General features: G+C 47.7%; 1 protein-coding gene across 8 annotated transcripts in view; it reads right to left on the bottom strand.

The window, feature by feature from the left end:
* Abcc5 (ATP binding cassette subfamily C member 5) overlaps positions 1-17,558 on the bottom strand; it is a 94,032-nt gene that overhangs the window by 15,743 nt on the left and 60,731 nt on the right. For all 8 annotated transcript variants that reach the window (XM_042259073.2, XM_006987769.4, XM_042259075.2 and 5 more), the window contains 8 exons: positions 14,885-15,069; positions 14,267-14,413; positions 13,629-13,758; positions 11,929-12,082; positions 11,719-11,847; positions 9,425-9,611; positions 7,696-7,785; positions 4,203-4,392 (listed from right to left, as the gene is read on the bottom strand). In XM_042259073.2, coding sequence (XP_042115007.1) covers positions 4,203-4,392; positions 7,696-7,785; positions 9,425-9,611; positions 11,719-11,847; positions 11,929-12,082; positions 13,629-13,758; positions 14,267-14,413; positions 14,885-15,069 — 1,212 coding nt within the window. The remainder of the gene's footprint in view (positions 1-4,202; positions 4,393-7,695; positions 7,786-9,424; positions 9,612-11,718; positions 11,848-11,928; positions 12,083-13,628; positions 13,759-14,266; positions 14,414-14,884; positions 15,070-17,558) is intronic.

The raw sequence follows: 17,558 nt of genomic DNA, 5'->3' as shown, positions 1-17,558 counted from the left end.
ACCATCCAACTCATCCCTCTTCTTGCCACTCTGGGCATTTTTCTGGGACTGTGATGGCTAAACCTGGTTGTCAGCTTGACTACATCTGGAATTAACTAAAATCCAAAATTGGAGGGTATACCTGTGATGGATTTTTACTTAAAGTCAGAAGATCCACTTCTAATCTGGATCTTTGAGGTAGGGAGACACACCTTTAATCCAGATCTAGTCTAGGCCATACCTTCCGCCGGAACCCTATATATTATATAGTATATAATGACGTGGAAGAAGGAAGCCGTCTTTTGCCTTGCTAGCAAGTCCATTCCTTCACTGGCATTGGAGCCTACTTCTTTGGGATTACAGCATATACTGAAGACCAGCTGAGACATCCGGCCTCGTGGACTGAACAACCACTGAAAACTAATTCAATGATTCACAACTAAAAACAGCTGGACTAAGGGCTTCTTTCATCAATTAACTTTCTGTCTCACTAGCTCATTCCAGATCCGCTTAACATCCTTCAGGATCAACTTGATTCTTTGGCTGCTACCATACTCTAAAATTAAAGAGGACTAGATCTGACTATTGCTAAGGATGGGATCTGGGCCCTCCTCCAGAAACAATGATGTTTCTGTACCCACAAATCCAAACTGCTTCCAGATGGGGTCCAAAGACCTAGGGACCAGACAAGATTCAGTATGAGCCTCCTCCTATGGATGGGCTTTTAGTTCCCTCTCACTCTGGCTCCTTCCCTTCATCGCTCCTTCCTTCCTTATTATCCTCATATATAACATTTTGCCCTGCTGTTTAAACTTTTTAATGAAGTTCCTCCAGGATAAAATCGTTGACATTACTAGTTCCACATTAGGATGCTGGCTAGGTCCCCCACAGGGTCCTCTAACTCTGATCTCATTTTACTCTCGTATCTCAGCCCCTTGTCTAATTGACTATTTCCAAAGGTTTCTCTGGGGGCGGGGGGGGGGGGGGGGGGGGAATGAGGGCAACTGCATAGGCCACCACAGCCAACAAGCTGAAACTCTCCTCCTGCTACCCAACCTATCCCTGCACAGATCTTGAAGACAGACCCCCACAACCCAATTCCGTCCCCACTCAGCAGGAAACAGAAAATAAACACAGCACCCCCTTTCCCTTTGACACCCTCTGGGTCTGGAATAAAGGGCTAATAACCCAGAAACCTTAGGTGAGCCAAGAGACTCCAGAAAGCTGTGTGCAGATGATAACATCTACAGGCAGTTGAGGATAGAGGAAGTTTCTGATGAGATCATCAAATACTTCCATTGGTATTGACAGCATTGAGACCGAGGAAAACAGCTGCAGAGGGAATCTTCCACCCCCAAACTTCCCTTTTCTGCCTATGGAACACCAAGTCCTCCACATCTGGGCACACGATCTCCACGCCTGCCAAGAGACCGTCTGACAAATGATAAGGTGCTTCTGTAGAGGCCGGTCTCCTTTTATCTTCCTGTGCACAGGCTGGTTTTGTGTGTCAACTTGACACAAGCTACAGTCATCAGCGGAAAAAGGAGCCTCGGTTGAGGAAATGCCTCCATGAGACCCAGCTGTGAGGCATTTTCTCAGTTAGTGATCAATGGGGGAGGGCCCAGCCCATGGTGGGTGGTGCTATCCCTGGGCCGGTGGTCCTAGGTTCTGTAAGAAAGCAAACTGAGCAAGCCAGGGAAAGTAAGCCAGTAAGCAGCTCCCGCCACCCCCCATGGCCTCTACAACAGCTCCTGTCCTGTTTGAGTTCCTGTCCTGACTTCCTTCAGTGGTGAACAGTAATGTAGAAGTCTAAGCCAAATAAACCCTTTCCTCCACAACTTGCTTATGGTCACGGTGTTTCATCGAAGCAACAGAAACCCTGACTAAGACATTCATGTCACCTCATCAGCCCCAATCTAACCACCTGTACATCTAAAGACTTCCTCATTCTTCTTTCCCTGTAGGAGACCTCAGGGTTGGAGATGGGGCTACTGAACTGGATGAACTAAGTCCCATGGGTTTAACGGGCCCCGAATAACAGAGGCTAGGTGGCAGCACAGATTGCCAGAGACAAGGGCAGTGCAGTTATCGTAATAGGCGGCACAGACAAAGCCAGTCCATTATGGCCTGGCCCAGTAATGGGCAGCACAAGCAAAGTGATTTTTACCATGGCATGATTTGTATGGACCTTTGGCTGACCAATCATGGTGTTTCAAAACATGAAATAGATAAGAAGTCTACTGCATTTTTGTTTGATCTGTAGAAGCAGCAAAGTCTTGAACAAATGGAAGAAAAGCTATACTGCATCACAGCAATAAGGAATCTCAGCCTGTGAACCAATCCAGACGTGAGTCAGTTTGAAGACCCAGAACCCAATGAATGAAGGGACGGCCAGGTCCATCTGAGGAAGGGTCTAGAGTCTGACTGTCAGCCTTTCTCCCATCCTTACCCAGAGAGACCTACAGCCTTTTACAATGGTAACTGTACATTGTGGGAAAGGAAACGAACTTTTTGGGGTCTATTAGATACTGGTTCAAACTGACACGGATTCCAGAAGACAACAAGAAATATTTTGGTCCACCAGCTAAAGTAGGAGTTTATGGAGGCGAAGTGATTAGTAGTTTGGCTCACGTCTCAGCAATGTTCCAAAATAGAAAGTGGTGATGGTGTCATGGGCCTATGAGGATGCTGGACTAAAGTCTATCAAATTGTGCAAACAGGCAAATTGTATACTATGTGAATTATTTGTCAATAAAGATTTTATAAAACGTAAAAAAAAGAAAGAAAGAAACTAAGGCAGAGCAGCAGGATGGTGGATGAAATGGTAAGTTCAATGCTGAGTGACAGGCAGACACTGTAATTCTAGATTGACTTTACTCTCAGAGTTAAGATCATCCCAGACATGGTTTGAAGCCAGGGAGCATGGAGCCTGGAAATAAACAGGTTAGAGAAGACTATCTTCATTTGAAAGGAAAAGTAATAGAGAATTACTTCAGCTTGTCTGTAGGGTAGAGGGAACTGGGTGCTGAATTTATGCCTCTTATTTACATGGCATAAACTGCATGTAAATAAACTAAACTGCAGCTCCAGCCCTTTCAAAAATGCTTTACTTTGAGCTAGCCCTTATCTGGACTGACCTTGAATTCAAAGTCCCTCTTCCTGATCTCCCTAGTAACTGGAAACACAGACCTGCACTTGGGCCTGGCATTACTTCAGTCTTTACTAGAAACCTAATGCAGCACTCTTCACGGTTATCTCCTGAAACAGCTGGAGAACCTGGCCAAGGTGGAAAGACAGGTCTAGAACCGAATGACTGCTACAACCAGAAGACCTGCTTACACTCCCCTGGCCTTGGTATTAAGAGGAAATGCTGCCATAACACAAAGTAACACATGTCTAAGAATAAAAGGGATGTAAAATGCTAAACAAGAAAGCCAATTTATTTTGCTTCTGTTGAGACAGGGTCTATACAGCCCAAGCCTGGTTTGAACTTGCAGTGATCCTCCTGCCTCAGGTTCCTTAGTGCTAAGATTTTAGATATGTGCCACCAGGCTTGGTTCCAAATCGAGAAAACCATTTCTGCCTTGAAGGGAACACAAGCCCCTTGTCTACAGTCGCCCATGCTTCTGACAAATGGGAGCCACAGTGACGTCTTACAAAGGCCTGAGGACTCTTTGCATGTTTTGACTGCAGTACTACTCAAGAACAATCAGAAATGGTTCAATTCGCTACAAATTTGGGATGGTTAAATGTAAATTATGGTCCCTCCATTAAATAGAATGGGGTGTTATGCTACATAACAACCATTAAGTAACAAGGCAAGACACTGATGGGTCTTAATAAAATAAAATAAATAAATAAAAGCCACAAAACCAGTGTACAAAATGACCACACTTATACATGTGGTAATAGGAAATCCCTAACCCTGGACCCACCACATGTCATCAGTGCTATCTGTGGTAACTGGTTCACGGAGCTTTCTTCCACTGTACTGTGCCACGCGCTCCAAGTAGTCTGTTCTGAGAAAGCACTGTCCGTCCCAAGAGCAAGGCTAAAAGCAAACTTCGAACCCTGGTCTCAGAGGGGCCTAAGACAGTAATGACTTGTGTCTCCGGGGTTTGGTTTGTAACGATGAAAGTGATCTTCCACAACTGCTATGTGCTGACCAGAGATTAAATCTGGATCACTTCAAACACTCCTTCAGAGACCAGTGCGGTCCTTACCTGACCCTGTCCGGCCCACAATGCCAATCTTCTCCTTGGGCTTGATGGTGAAGGACACTTTCTTGAGGACCAGAGGAAGATTTTCCCGGTATCTCATCTCTGCGTTCTCGAAGGTGACTTCTCCCTCCTGAGGCCAGTCAGGGGGAGGAGCCTTGTTCTTGATTCTGGCAGGTGCTTCCAAAGACAGGGTCTGAGGAAAGAATGAGAGCTTCAGATTCCTGTGGAGCGGCGAAGCTGACCAGAGGGGAAAACAGGGCAAGCAGCAGCCAAGGCAGCCGCCACCGTGTCTGAAAGACCTTGTCTGGAAGAATGTTGACAGTAAACGCTCACACCCCAACAACCAAGATGGAGACACAGCACACGGCTACTAAGCCGTGGTCTCCAAGTGTCTGCTTGCACAACACTGCACGGACCAAGGGAAAACCAAAGGGTGGAACGTGAGGCCTTCCCGCTTCCTGACACATTTTCACGGGAATTAACTGAAAATATTCCACTTGAAACAGAATTCCATGAACTGAATACCACTAGCCTGCATTCAAAGTGAAGTAAGGTAATTAACATTTATTGAACATCTTAATATACTGGCCAATCCAAGAAATACAGACTGCGGTTCCAGCTTGCCACCCACAGCAGGGTGACCTAGAGATGCCAACCACACAGGATGACCTATATAGGCCATGTCACCTCTCTGTCCCTCACTTTCACACTGTGCAGAACTGGTTTGGCCCTGGAAGCCCATTCCTGCTTCAAAAGCTGTGTTCTAACTTCTGTGTGATGCTGTCCTAGCGGTCATCACTCATGTTTTAAAAACTTCTCGGGCAAGTACTCATTGGTTTTATACCTTTAAGGTGAAGAGCACCAAATCAGTATTTGGGGTGTGTGCGTGTGCTTGTTGCGGGGGAAGGATGGGGGCGGGTGATGGCTGGAAGGACAGCGCTGCTGTGTGGGGGCAGGTATCTGGGCTGTGTTACGGAGTAGCATCAGGAAGACAATCCAAAACCATCACTGGTTTGAGCAGGGCTCACTGCCCACCGCTGTCTATCATCCTGTTCTCTCCAGCAAAGGACTCACCAAGAGCAATATTTACTCAATGCTACGCTATACACAGATGCTCTCCGTAGACCACAGCACTGGACAAAGCACCAGCCAAGCATAAAGAACAGCTCTTACCAGACACAGCACACAGCTATCTGAACTCTGTATGAGAACACTCATTTGTTACCTTTGAGAAACACCTGCTAAAGCTGGGTGGTGGTGGCCCACGCCTTTAATCCTAGCACTTGGAGGCAGAGGCAGGCAGATCTATGAGTTCAAGCCTCGTCTACAGAGCTCCAGGACAACCAGAGCTACACAGAGAAAAACTCTGTCTCAATAAATACATACATACATATGTGAATAAATTAATACATGTCTCAATAAATAAATAGCGAAAATAACAGAAAAAGGTGAAATGTCTGATAGTGGCTGGCAAGATGGCTGGCAGGTAGAGGTGCTTGCTGCCAAGCTTGACAATCTGAATCGGATCCCTGGAACCCGTATAATAGAGAGAACCAATTCCCACAGGTTACCCTCTGACCTCTACATGTACACTGTGGCATGTGTACCCACACACACATATACAAACACAAATAAATAGATATATGAATGACTAAATAAATAAATGTTAAAAAAAATCTCATAAGTAAGCCAGATATGGTGGTGTAAGCCTGTAAAGCCCACACTGGGGAGGCTGAGGCAGGAGCATCATGACTTCCGGACTAGCCTGAGCTACACAGAAAGACCCTGTATCGAAAGAATAGTAAAGAAACAGTATCTTCTGATAACTAACACAGCTCATTTTCAAATCAGTGAAGACACACATCTCTGTTGGAACATGAAGTTTTCAAGCAGAAGAGTTCTTCAAAACTGCCTGAATATCAGTTATTTGGAATGTGAAATGTTTCCTGCACTATGAGCAATGGTGTAAATGCTGTGGTTTACAAAACAGGAGATCTTGAGAAACGAGCAACCCTGGAAATCTTCACTGCCACCTGCAATGCTGCTTTCTACATAAAATCACACTTAGAGTTCAGCGAGGACACCAACCAGACACAGTCTCACGGCAAAACTGAGAGACTCCTGAGGGAGGGTGGGAAGGGCCTACATTCTCAGTAACAGCCAAACCTAGCTTCTAACCTATGAATACAGATTAGAATTCTCCATGCAGCTTTAACACTATAGAGCCCAGCCCCGACCTCAGACCAATGACATTCACCTCCAGTGATGAGACCCATGCTAATCTCTTGGCAAGGGACCCTCCACCTTGGTGAAGGACAACGAGACCAGACTAAGTAAAATGATATTTGGTTTGCACTTCAGAAACAGGGCCCAGAGGCCCCAGAGCTGAAACTGTCCTGAATGCCCCTTCCCTGAGGACCAGTCCCAGTGGGCACATCTACAAAACATGCCCACACCTAAGCCCTGGGGAACACTGTGGAGGAGGAGGCAGAAACTGAGAGCCAGAGAGGATTGGAGGCTTTGCTATGAGGCTGTGTCTCTAGAAACATCCAGAAAGCTATGCCATGAAGTCTCACCGATATGACACCCCAAACGTGAGCTGAACAAGGACGACACCAAGAACATGCCTAACTGCACAGGGAAAGCCCAGGAGGCCTCAGCCCTCCACCAAGGACTACAGGCCATGGAGGGAAGCTGGTAGTTCGAGGTGGCCCTCCCTAGGGAAGAACACACCAACTGGGTTTCCAGTGCCCAACAGTCAGTCCTAAAAACACACACACAACTAACATTATATGAACCCAACAGGTTCTATTTGGGAATATATATGTACATACAAATACATATGTGCATGCAATTACAACTGATGAAAAAAGATACCATGAACTTGAGGGAGAGTGGGAGGGGTGTATGGGGGGAGAATAGGGAGGGAGGAAAGGGAAGGGAGAAATGCTGTAACTAAAATACAATCTCAAAAATAAATATGAAAAATGGTGTACTTTTTCCTTTGAGTTTTGGAGACAGGGTTTCTCTGTGTAACCCTGGCTGGCCTAGAATTCTCTCTGTAGACCAGACTGGCCTTGAACTCAGAGATCCACCTGCATCTGCCTCCTGAGTGCTGGGCTTGAAGTTGTGCACCACCACTGCCCATTATCATCATCATCATCATCATCATCATCATCATCATCATCATCATCATTATCATCTTGTCTTTCAGTTCAGCTAACATAACATTTCTTTACACTGTTTAAAACCATACAAGATTTCTGAATGTGTCCCTGTTAACTATAGAAATCAGCCAGGGAACATGAGTTTTCCAACTAAACAGAATTTATCAGTCTATTTGGAAACTTTTAGGGTATTCCCTGTTCTATTCCAAACACACCGTTGAGACGCTGATGCTCTAAAGTGGAGATGAGACAGGAGGAGGAGGCAAGGCTCTGCCTCACCCGCCCTCCATGACCGCCATCCATGACCAGAAAGGCTGCAGCAGCCTCACCTTTATGTAGTGGTTGATCCTTTCCACGGAAGTGAATCGGGCTTCTGTCTCAGATGCCAGTCTAACTGTAAACTGGAACAGTCCAGTTAACTGAAAATGGGAAACAAAAACCAAGAGACTGTGTATCAGCACAGGGCAGGCAGCGAGAGGGAACTCCCGACCCCTGCAGGGCCAACACACCAACCTCCAGAGCTCGTACATGCAGCACGAGGTCTCAGGGCCCAGGGGTTTTCTTCCACTTAACACCACACCCAGCACCTCAACAAACACAGTACTTAGTGCAAACAGGCGCACCATACTCTTGGGTCACTGTATTCTTGGACCCAAAGGCCTTCTAGCCAGCTACTTTGTGTAACTTCTGAACCACCTACTTTACCTCAGTTTGTGGCAACCAGAACAAATGGAGATTCCAACCTGTGAGCAACTATTGAAAATGCTTCCGGAAAGTGCCATAAGAGACAACACCGTGAAGAAAGAAAATGCACAGCCCCAAGCACCTCAGACAGCTGACTACATGGCCACTGGCAGCTAGCAGGCCTAGGCAGACACTGGGGCATCCGGGGAGACCCAGCACTCTGGAGCTCATCTGCTGCCTTATTTTTATCTTTACAATATGAAAAAGAAGCCAAGAGTACAGTAGTGCGATAAACACCTCTGTGCCGAAACTCCGTCTTAATACATTATCCATTTATGGTCACCATTGCTTCATGCACAGTGACTCCTCCCAGTTCCACCCCCACAGTACGAGGAAGCAGAGCCCCAACATTCTACCATGATAGACTAAAAAGTACAACTCCAGGGCTGGAGAGATGACTCAGTGGTTAAGAGTGCTGGCTGCTCTTCCAGAGGACCCGGGTTTGATTCCCAGCACCCACATGACAGCTCACAACTGTCTCTAACTCCTATTCTTGGGGATCCAACACCTGCGTACGGAAACACATTCAGGCAAAACACCAATGTACATAAAAATTAAAAACACAAAAAAACCCAACTCCAATACCACTTTTAAACTTTTTACTTTTAAACTTTAATAGAAATTACTTGTGTGGACTGACGTCAAAACATCTTTAAGTAGTCAGTGGTCAAATTCTTAAATTTATCTTGAGCTATTTGAGCGTTAATCATCCCTAGGGTTGAGAAAGCTTATGCATATAATATTGGGAAAAGCAAAAGTCCAAAACAGAAAGTAGATGCAAGCAGCAAATGGGGAATGGTATAACACTCCGAAAACTAGCAGATGCCAGAGATGAAAGGGCGGTAAAAACATCGGTAATTACAAAATCACTTTTAAATGTTTCTTTATGAAGATAACATGTATCTCCTGCTCCCCCCCGCCCTGCCTTTTTTTAGACAGGGTCCTACTTGGCTGTCCTGGAACTTGCTATGTAGACCAGGCTGGCCTAAAATCATAGAGATCCAGTTGTCTCTGCCTACCAACTGCTGGGGTCGAAGGCGTATATTTCTGCCAGATATGGTGGCACACACCTTTAACCCAGAACTCAAGAAACTGAGGCAGGCTGATCTCTGAGTTCAAGGCCTGCTCAGTCTGCATACTGAGTTCCAGGACAGCCAGGATTACACCAAGAAACCCTGTCTCAAAACAAACAAACAAATGCATGTATTTCTTTACTATACACAGCAGATTATTTTAATTTTGGAGTCTATCGATAGATAGCACTCGTCCCCACACCCTTCCCCAGTGTCAAAGGCCTCCAGGCCGGACACTGACCTGCACAGCATAGGAGATGGCGAGGCCCGCGTAGGCCGAGGGGATCTGCCCATGCATGAGGACAATCATCAGCCCGGTAGTGGTGATCAGGGCGATGCTGATGAGGTCCAGCCGCACAGCCAGCCACCTCATCGCACAAGTGAACAAGAAAAAAGGAGCCTGGTTGTCATCCAGTAGCTCCTGATACCTGTGAGGAAGAGAACGGCAATGGTGAGTGAAGACCATACGATCCGACTCACGGGCTAACGTCAAACCCGCCGTGGACCAGAGTGCAGGGCAGACAGGGCTCACACGAGAGGGCACGGGTGTTCTCATGTGAGTTACCCTCTGAGAAGCACTGAAACCCACACTAGAGATGTTAGGGAGGGCGGTGGGGGGTGCTGCCTCTAATCCCAGCACTTAGAAAAGTGGAAGCAGGTGGATCTGGGAGTTTGCGGTCGGCCTGGTCTAAACAGGGAGTTCCAGACCAGCAAACACAGCAAGACCGTGACTTTAAAAAAGTAAAAACCGAGGGCCTGGAGAGATGGCTCAGCAGCTGTTCTCGCAGAGGAACTGGGTTTGGTTCTCAATACCCACAAGGCAGCTCACAACAATGTGTAACTACACACAGTTCCAGAAGACCCGATGCCCTCCCTGGCCTCCTGGGATTCCTGCTATGCATAGGGTATACATCAACTCATTCAAACACACACACACACACACACACACACACACACACACACACACACACACACACACACACACAAATAACATTAAAAACAAAAACAAAAACCTGAAGACTTGAGGGAGAAACATCTACCACAAGAAACATTCGGGAAAGAGGCCGAATCCAAAGGCTTGTGCTGAACTTTAGAGAAAGTTCAGGTCAGGGATCATTTCCTCAAAGCACGAGGCTTTAAAGGTGAGCAGCAGACATAGTCCAAGACCGGGAAAAAGAAACCCTCAGAGCGACTGCAGGGTCAGTGCTGAGTGTGTGGACACACACCTGCAGAGGGAAATTGCTTCCCAAGGCTACAGAGCCAGAAGCAGTGGCTGAAGTTCAGCCGGAGAGAGGCAGGCAGCGTCCGCCGAGGACACATGTCGAGGACACATGTCGCTGCAATCATGAGGAGGCTCAGCACCACCGGGAAAGAGCTCCACACAGGAAGTTCTGCTCGGCACATGTGTTTTGCTTAAAAAACAAAAACAACTTTCCTCCTTATAGTAAAATGTAAAATCTTCAGAAAAAATACAATGAGAAAAAAAAGATGAAGAAAATGTAGAATCTCAGACGTTAACATTGTACCACTCCTCCCAAGAAAACACTGTACAGGACATTATCTTCAGTCAGGACGGCTCTTTCTGAGTCCTTTACAGTAATTTTTTCTAACCTGTTTTCCTCTACCATTTTTATGAGAAATGACTTAATTTTTACTTTAATAGGCAATATACACATGTGCGTGCATGCATGCTCACACATACACACACACACTCACACACACACACACATACATACACACACACACTCACACACACACACACACTCACACACATACACACACACACACTCACACACACATACACACACACACACACACACACACACACACACACACGAGAAAGAGGGGGGCAGGGATTTTAAGTTTTTTTCATGTGTCTGTCTGTGTACAGAGGGTATGTGTGAGGGCACATGTGTGAACATGTGAGCCTGTGGAGGCTTGAGGAATCTTCCTTGATCATTCTTTCACCTTATTTACTGAGGCAGGCTCTCTCAATCAAACCTGGAACATTCAGACATGGCTAGTCTGCCTTAGCAGCTTACTCTGGGATCTTCTGTCTTAGCCTTTTAAGGCTCACATTCCAGGTGGCTGCCATGCCATGCTCATCTGGCAATTACAGGGGTTCAGGGGATCTCTGCACCCTTGTATAACAAGTGCTATACAAGTTTTAAAAGGCTCACTACAGAAAAGCCAGTCTTTTCCTTACCAATCTCTGGGTCCCCAGTTCCTTCTTCCAAATTCCTATTCCTTCCATATCCTTTCAGAGATATCTAAATGTGCACACACATTCTCAAAGGGCAGCGTGTCATAGATCCACACTTGCTCTGGGCTGTGTTTCTGTTGTCTCATTTTCTCAGAAAAGGTCTTACCAAGTGGCTGAGTTTAAATCAGAGACAGTTTGGATGCATCAATAATACCTTTTGGGATGAGCTTTCTGACCCCAAGCTCTGGCCTGGAATGGCCTCTAACAGCAACTGTGACGGCTGAGACGCCAGCCAGCTCCCCTCCAAAGCCTGGGGACCCCACAACACTCACCTGTGTAGAAACTCCTGCCCTTTGTTGTAGGCATGGATGGTGGCGAGGCCCTGGATGCTGGACGTGATGTGCGAGAGGAAAGGAGACTGGGTGATGTTGTCCAGGCGCTTCAGCTCCCGAATCAGGACCCTGGGGGAGAGTGGGTTCTGTGTCACCGGAGGAGACTGGCAGCGATGGCCTCGTCTCTGGCGGTGCATGCGTCCTCTTTACCTGGAGACGATGTGGAGGACTGAGAAGAGGATGAGAAGAGGCCCCACTGCTACCAGGAACCACGGGAAGACCCCTGCGATCATTCCGACGCAGAAGAACACCAGGATCACATTCTGGATGAACATCTCGGCCTGGAACGGCAGGCGCACGTCCACTGAGGAGACCACGAGAGAACAAGTTTCAGACGCTTGGGACCCACAAACACAGAAAACGGAGCTAAATAGTTTTAGAAATAGATAATAAGGCTCCATGAAATCCCCGAGGTCTGTGAGAAACTTTAACAGCTTTAGCTAAGAAGAATAAACTGAGTAGCCGTTGCTCGTGTTTGAGTGGTCTTCTCCTCCATCGTCCTGCTCCGGCCCAGCTTTTCCTATTCCTGCTAAACTCTCCCTCTACAAAGGATCAGATGCGTATGTAAAATACTGGGAAGACAAACATGCCGAGAGGAAAACCAGGTCATCTATGTTCTTGCCAACACAAGGAAAGCTTAGACATATGTAAGCATCAGACCTGTGCAGAACCTTCAACAGCAACACTGCAGGTCTCTCTGGCTACTCCCCTGCACCCCGTTCTTTGGGCTGAGTTCTTTCGTGAGGACACTGCTCTGTCAGGAGCACTGCTGCTTTTCTTCCCTTCCTTCTGAGAAAGGATCTTAGCATACAGCCAAGGGAGCCTCAGACTCAAAACCCTTTTGCCACAGACTCCAGTCAAGGACGGAACCGAAAGCTGTAGCTCTTCTGTGTGTGTTTGTGTGTGTGTGTGTGTGTGTCTGTGCATCGGTGCATGTATGTACATGTATGTGCTCATGTGTGTGTTTGTACAGGTGTACATGTGTCTGTGCAAATGTACACAGTGTGCCCACATGTGTGCAGAAGTAGAAACGTATTATGCACCAGTTCTGGTACTGAGTCTGCTTACAGGTCCTTTTACTTCTGGCCACGGCCTTCCTTCCACTGGCCTACCAAAGCTCCTTCTGTGGAGTTGACCACCATGTGGTAGATAAAACAGTAACTTTAAAGTGAAAAGATCTGAGTGCATTTCCCCACTTGGTCATCCAATAGCTTTTTGATCCTGGGCAAATCACTCAGTCTTTCTGGATATAACCTTCCTGGGTACTGAACAGGTAAATCAACAGCTGTCGTGTGGACGAAGACAAGGCACATAAAACACCCACTGCTGACTGGACAGGAAAATCAACAGCTATTGTGTGGACAAAGACAAGGCACATAAAATGCCGCACTAGCATTCTCAGCAAAGGCCAGGAGGTGATACTATATTCTGGATGACGGAGAACTTGGAGTTCTGGTGCAACACACAGCTTGACCCTCTGACTTTACCTTCAGGTCAGATAGGCAGAATGAGAATTCAAAATAGTCTTTTTTTGAGACAGGGTTTCTCTGTGTAGTTTTGGTGCCATTCCTAGATCTCACTCTGTAGACCAGGCTGACCTCGAACTCACAGAGATTCACCTGGCTCTGCCTCCCAACTGCTGGGATTAAAGGCATGCGCCACCACCGCCTGGCTCAAAATATTCTTGATGCAAATGCCAGACTCTGTTCTCAGTCTCAGGAGAGACAAAGCTGTACGTTTATTTTGGGGGGTGGGGAGTGGGATGGGTGTGGGGTGGTACCCGGAAAGGCTAGAGGCAGTTAGCACTGGTTGGACTCCAGAGCATGAAAGAAAGGACCAGTGAGGGATACCTTCATCCATGTCTTTGGAAAATCTGTTCAGAATCCTTCCTGTTGGGGTAGTGTCAAAAAACTTCATGGGGCTCCTAAGGATCCTTCGGAAAAGCTCGTCATGGAGCCGGGAGGATGCTCTCAGTGTGCCCTGGGGAGCAGAGACAAAATGATCAGGGCACAGAGACCTGGTTACTCAAGGAAGGGTCAATTCCTACTCCTGCAGGTGACCCCCCTGCAGGACATCCATTCCCAGTGCTGGGGTAAGTACAAACGGTCAGAAGACACAGGCGACTAACAGGGGAAGCCTGAGACCAACGAGATCCAAGTCATTTCATCAGCCCGCCCACTGCACACATGTGCCATACCAAGTCTTCCCGTGATCTGGGGAGGGGGTGCACCACAGCCCGCCACTGCACACATGTGCCCCACCAAGCCTTTCCCATGATCTAGGGAGAGGTACACCACAGCCCGCCCACTGCACACATGTGCCACACCAAGCGTTCCCATGATCTGGGGAGGGGTACACCACAGCCCGCCCACTGCACACATGTGCCCCACCAAGCCTTTCCCATGATCTGGGAGGGATGCACCACAGCCCGCCCACAGCCCGCCCACGGCCCGCCCACAGCCCGCCCACAGCCCGCCCACTGGTGTACCTTGACAAAGACAACTCCCCGAATGGCTTTCAAGAGCAGCATGACGGCCATGGAGAGGGCGTAGATGCTGGCGTAGTACTGCATGAAGGGGTTGTCCCTCATGCTGTCACTCACGGAGCTCCTGTTCCCTTGAAATACCGTGGTGTTCTGTTTGGAGGGAAGGCGCCACAGGGTGAGAGTCCTGAGACACCTAGGTCACTTTCGGCTCCAGGACAGAAACTCGGGGAATGACCTCAGTCCCGGTCATGGCCAACACAAGGCAACCTTGCTGCCCACTTCTCTTCTTACGAGTGGGGGAACACAAAGAACGGACTTACTGTACACCACGGTTCTACGTGCTGACTGGCTTGACAGCCCCTGGGGTGGCCAGGGACTTTTCCATTCTGTCAGACTACATCACGCATCCTCATCCGGGAGCGTCCCTGCTCACTGCCGTCTCTCCCTTAAATTATCTCTTAACTGATATGCAAAACAAAGCTACGCACTTTGCTGGGCTATCTCATGGCGTTTCTGATGCTTCTTTTTAGAGGCAAGCACAGAGTTCCCTCGGAGCAGTCAGGGACGGGGGAGGCAGGGCCACATTATCAGACACGGAACTCCCAGGAACGGACATCTCACCCCACTTCCTTGCTTGATCCAGTAGCTCAGCCACCAGGTGCTGAAGGCAGTGCTGCCCACGTTCAGCATGAAGAGGACCATGATGACCAGGAAAGCCAAGGGCCCCCCTGCTGCTTGGATGTAGACGCCATAGACCGACCAAGGCACGGAGCCCTGCCCTTTCTCCTCCACCTGCACGAGCTGCCCTGGGAAGAGGAAAAGAAATATGATCTTAGAAGGCCCCCCCCCCCCCCCCCGGCGGCGCACGCCTTTAATCCCAGCACTCAGGAGGCAGAGCCAGGCGGATCTCTGTGAGTTCGAGGCCAGCCTGGTCTACAGAGTGAGATCCAGGACAGGCACCAAAACTATACAGAGAAACCCTGTCTCGAAAAAACAAACAAAACAAAACAAAAAAAGAAGGGAGTAAAACTCTGTGGGAAGTGCTGTGTCTGTGGGGAGGTGCTGTGTCGTCTGTGGGGAGGTGCTGTGTCTGTGGGGAGGTGCTGTGTCGTCTGTGGGGAGGTGCTGCACTCACCCAAACAACCCATCCATCAGAGTTTAGTCATAGAAACCAGCTTTGGTGCGCAGCAGGAAGACCTAATTGGCCTGTACATAAGCTAACTAGCTAAGCTATAGCCAAATAATGAGGTAACTGGTAAGCTACAGCCAATTCCATTGCTTCTACTCGAAACTTCTTTCCATACATGCCGGAGCACACTGTCGGCAGGCGTTTTCAGACCCTGGGGTTTGGAACTGTCTACTCCGTGAATCTTGGTTTTCCCCGGTTGAACTCTTCCTTCCTCTCCTCTGGGGCATTTCCCTTTGCATAGAACTAAGCCATGTATACAGCAGCAGAATAACAGAACCTATAGCCTCAAAGATCAGAATTACCTCCTCTCTGGCTGGATGTGGTGGTGCATGCCTTTAATCCCAGCACTCGGGAGGCAGAGCCAGGCGGATCTCTGTGAGTTCGAGGCCAGACTGGGCTACAGAGCGACAGCCATGACCACACAGAGAAACCCCGTTTCAAAAAAAATAATTACCCCCTCTCTATCCTAACACCCATTTATTGAACATTTCTTCAGCACCATCTACAAGATGAGGCTACAGAGGTCCCTGCCTTTCAGAACCTCACTGAGGACAGTGTCACAGTCTGAGGGAGAGCCTGATGAAACAGAGAAACATGTACTAAATGCAATGGCAGAGCCAATTTCATAACCCCTCAAGGCTGAAAAGATTAGGCCACTGGCCTAAACCTTCACTGATGGCTAACATTATGATTTAAGTTTAAATTACTGTGCTCAACAAGTCTATAAAACAAAATTACCTCTAATATAAAAGCCTCACTGGGCCAAGGACAGATGCTTCCTAGAATGTTAAAGACTGTTAAGGGCCATCCTGTCTTGTACAATTTTAATGGAACCGTTGTTTATGAAAGATAGTTTATATAGGAAAACAGTCACAATGTTAACCACTGCTCTGCTTCTGTAAACAAAGCTGCTTATTCAAGAGAACCAGGACACCTGCAAGACATATGTTTGCTAAGGGCTTGTGACTTCACTTAAACAAAATATAACCTTCCGATTGCAGGATGTAGGCCTGCACATGGATGTAATGAAACCTCATGTTTCTTTGCCGTATAAACCCCTGACTCGTTGTGACTTGATGCTACATCCCAGGAATTCTGAGTCCCAGGAGCAGCCCTAGCCATCTAGTATCTAAATAAAAAGCCTCTTTGTTAAGATTATTCTTGGTCAGACTGGTGAAGCTCTGAATGACCCTAGACCTTTGTCCAGGAAGAACAAAACCTCACAAGAAAGACAGTTCTCCACCCAGGAGGGTAATTATCCGTACAAGCAGGGCTACGCCACGGAATAGAAATGACCATCTTGTAAAAACCAGACAGCTCCCCCCAAGAACCAGGACAAGGATGGGCAAGAACCACTGACTGGAATTGCAGACCACTTGTTCCATTCTCCCTCTGTTTAACCTGAAAGCTGATGTCAGGACTCTGGGGGTGAACTTGGCATCACTCAGTGTGGGGGCCATAAAGGTTTCCTATTGAGATCTGAGCTCACTCTTTGTGACTTGATGAGATCTGAGCTCAGCCAGCAGGGCTGCATTAGAGGATTGCTTGACCACGTGTGTGGTTACCAGGTGACTGGAAGGGTCTGCACTTGGCTGTGCTTGGGGGAGGTCTTTTGCTCCACACCTTGGCATTCCTATAAAAGGCCCTATAGAAGAGACAGAAGGGACTGGTGGATAAGGATCCAGGCCCTCCCGAGGATATCTTGTGTTTCTGTCTGTTTCCCTCCCCCTATCCTTCTATCTAAATCTCTTATCCCTCTCTCCTCAAGAGTACCCTGGGGTAAAATGTGGGAACTGGTCTCCCAGCTGGCCTCCCACAGCTCAGTGCCTCTTTTCAAGGTAGCCATCTGAATAAATGTCCTTTCTTTGTTTTCGTCGTGACTTGGTGTACTCAGAACTGGGGGCTGAACAGTTTACTGGGGCTACCAGAACCCAGGCTTTTGTCCTAAAAGATTCCAGTTACTAGGTGGGAGGTGACTCAACAAAGAGATCACTGGATAAACTGCCTGTCCTTCTGATCTCAAAGGAGACACATGCTTCAAATTCACAAACGTGAAAATGCCTTCTGAGACTCACATAGCTATTTGAAATGCCTTCAAATAGCTTC

This window comes from Peromyscus maniculatus, chromosome 12 (genome assembly GCF_049852395.1).
Source record: "Peromyscus maniculatus bairdii isolate BWxNUB_F1_BW_parent chromosome 12, HU_Pman_BW_mat_3.1, whole genome shotgun sequence".
NCBI lineage: Eukaryota > Metazoa > Chordata > Mammalia > Rodentia > Cricetidae > Peromyscus > Peromyscus maniculatus.
The sequence above is the reverse complement of the archived record's forward strand: the minus strand, read 5'-3'. Positions and strand labels throughout refer to the sequence as shown.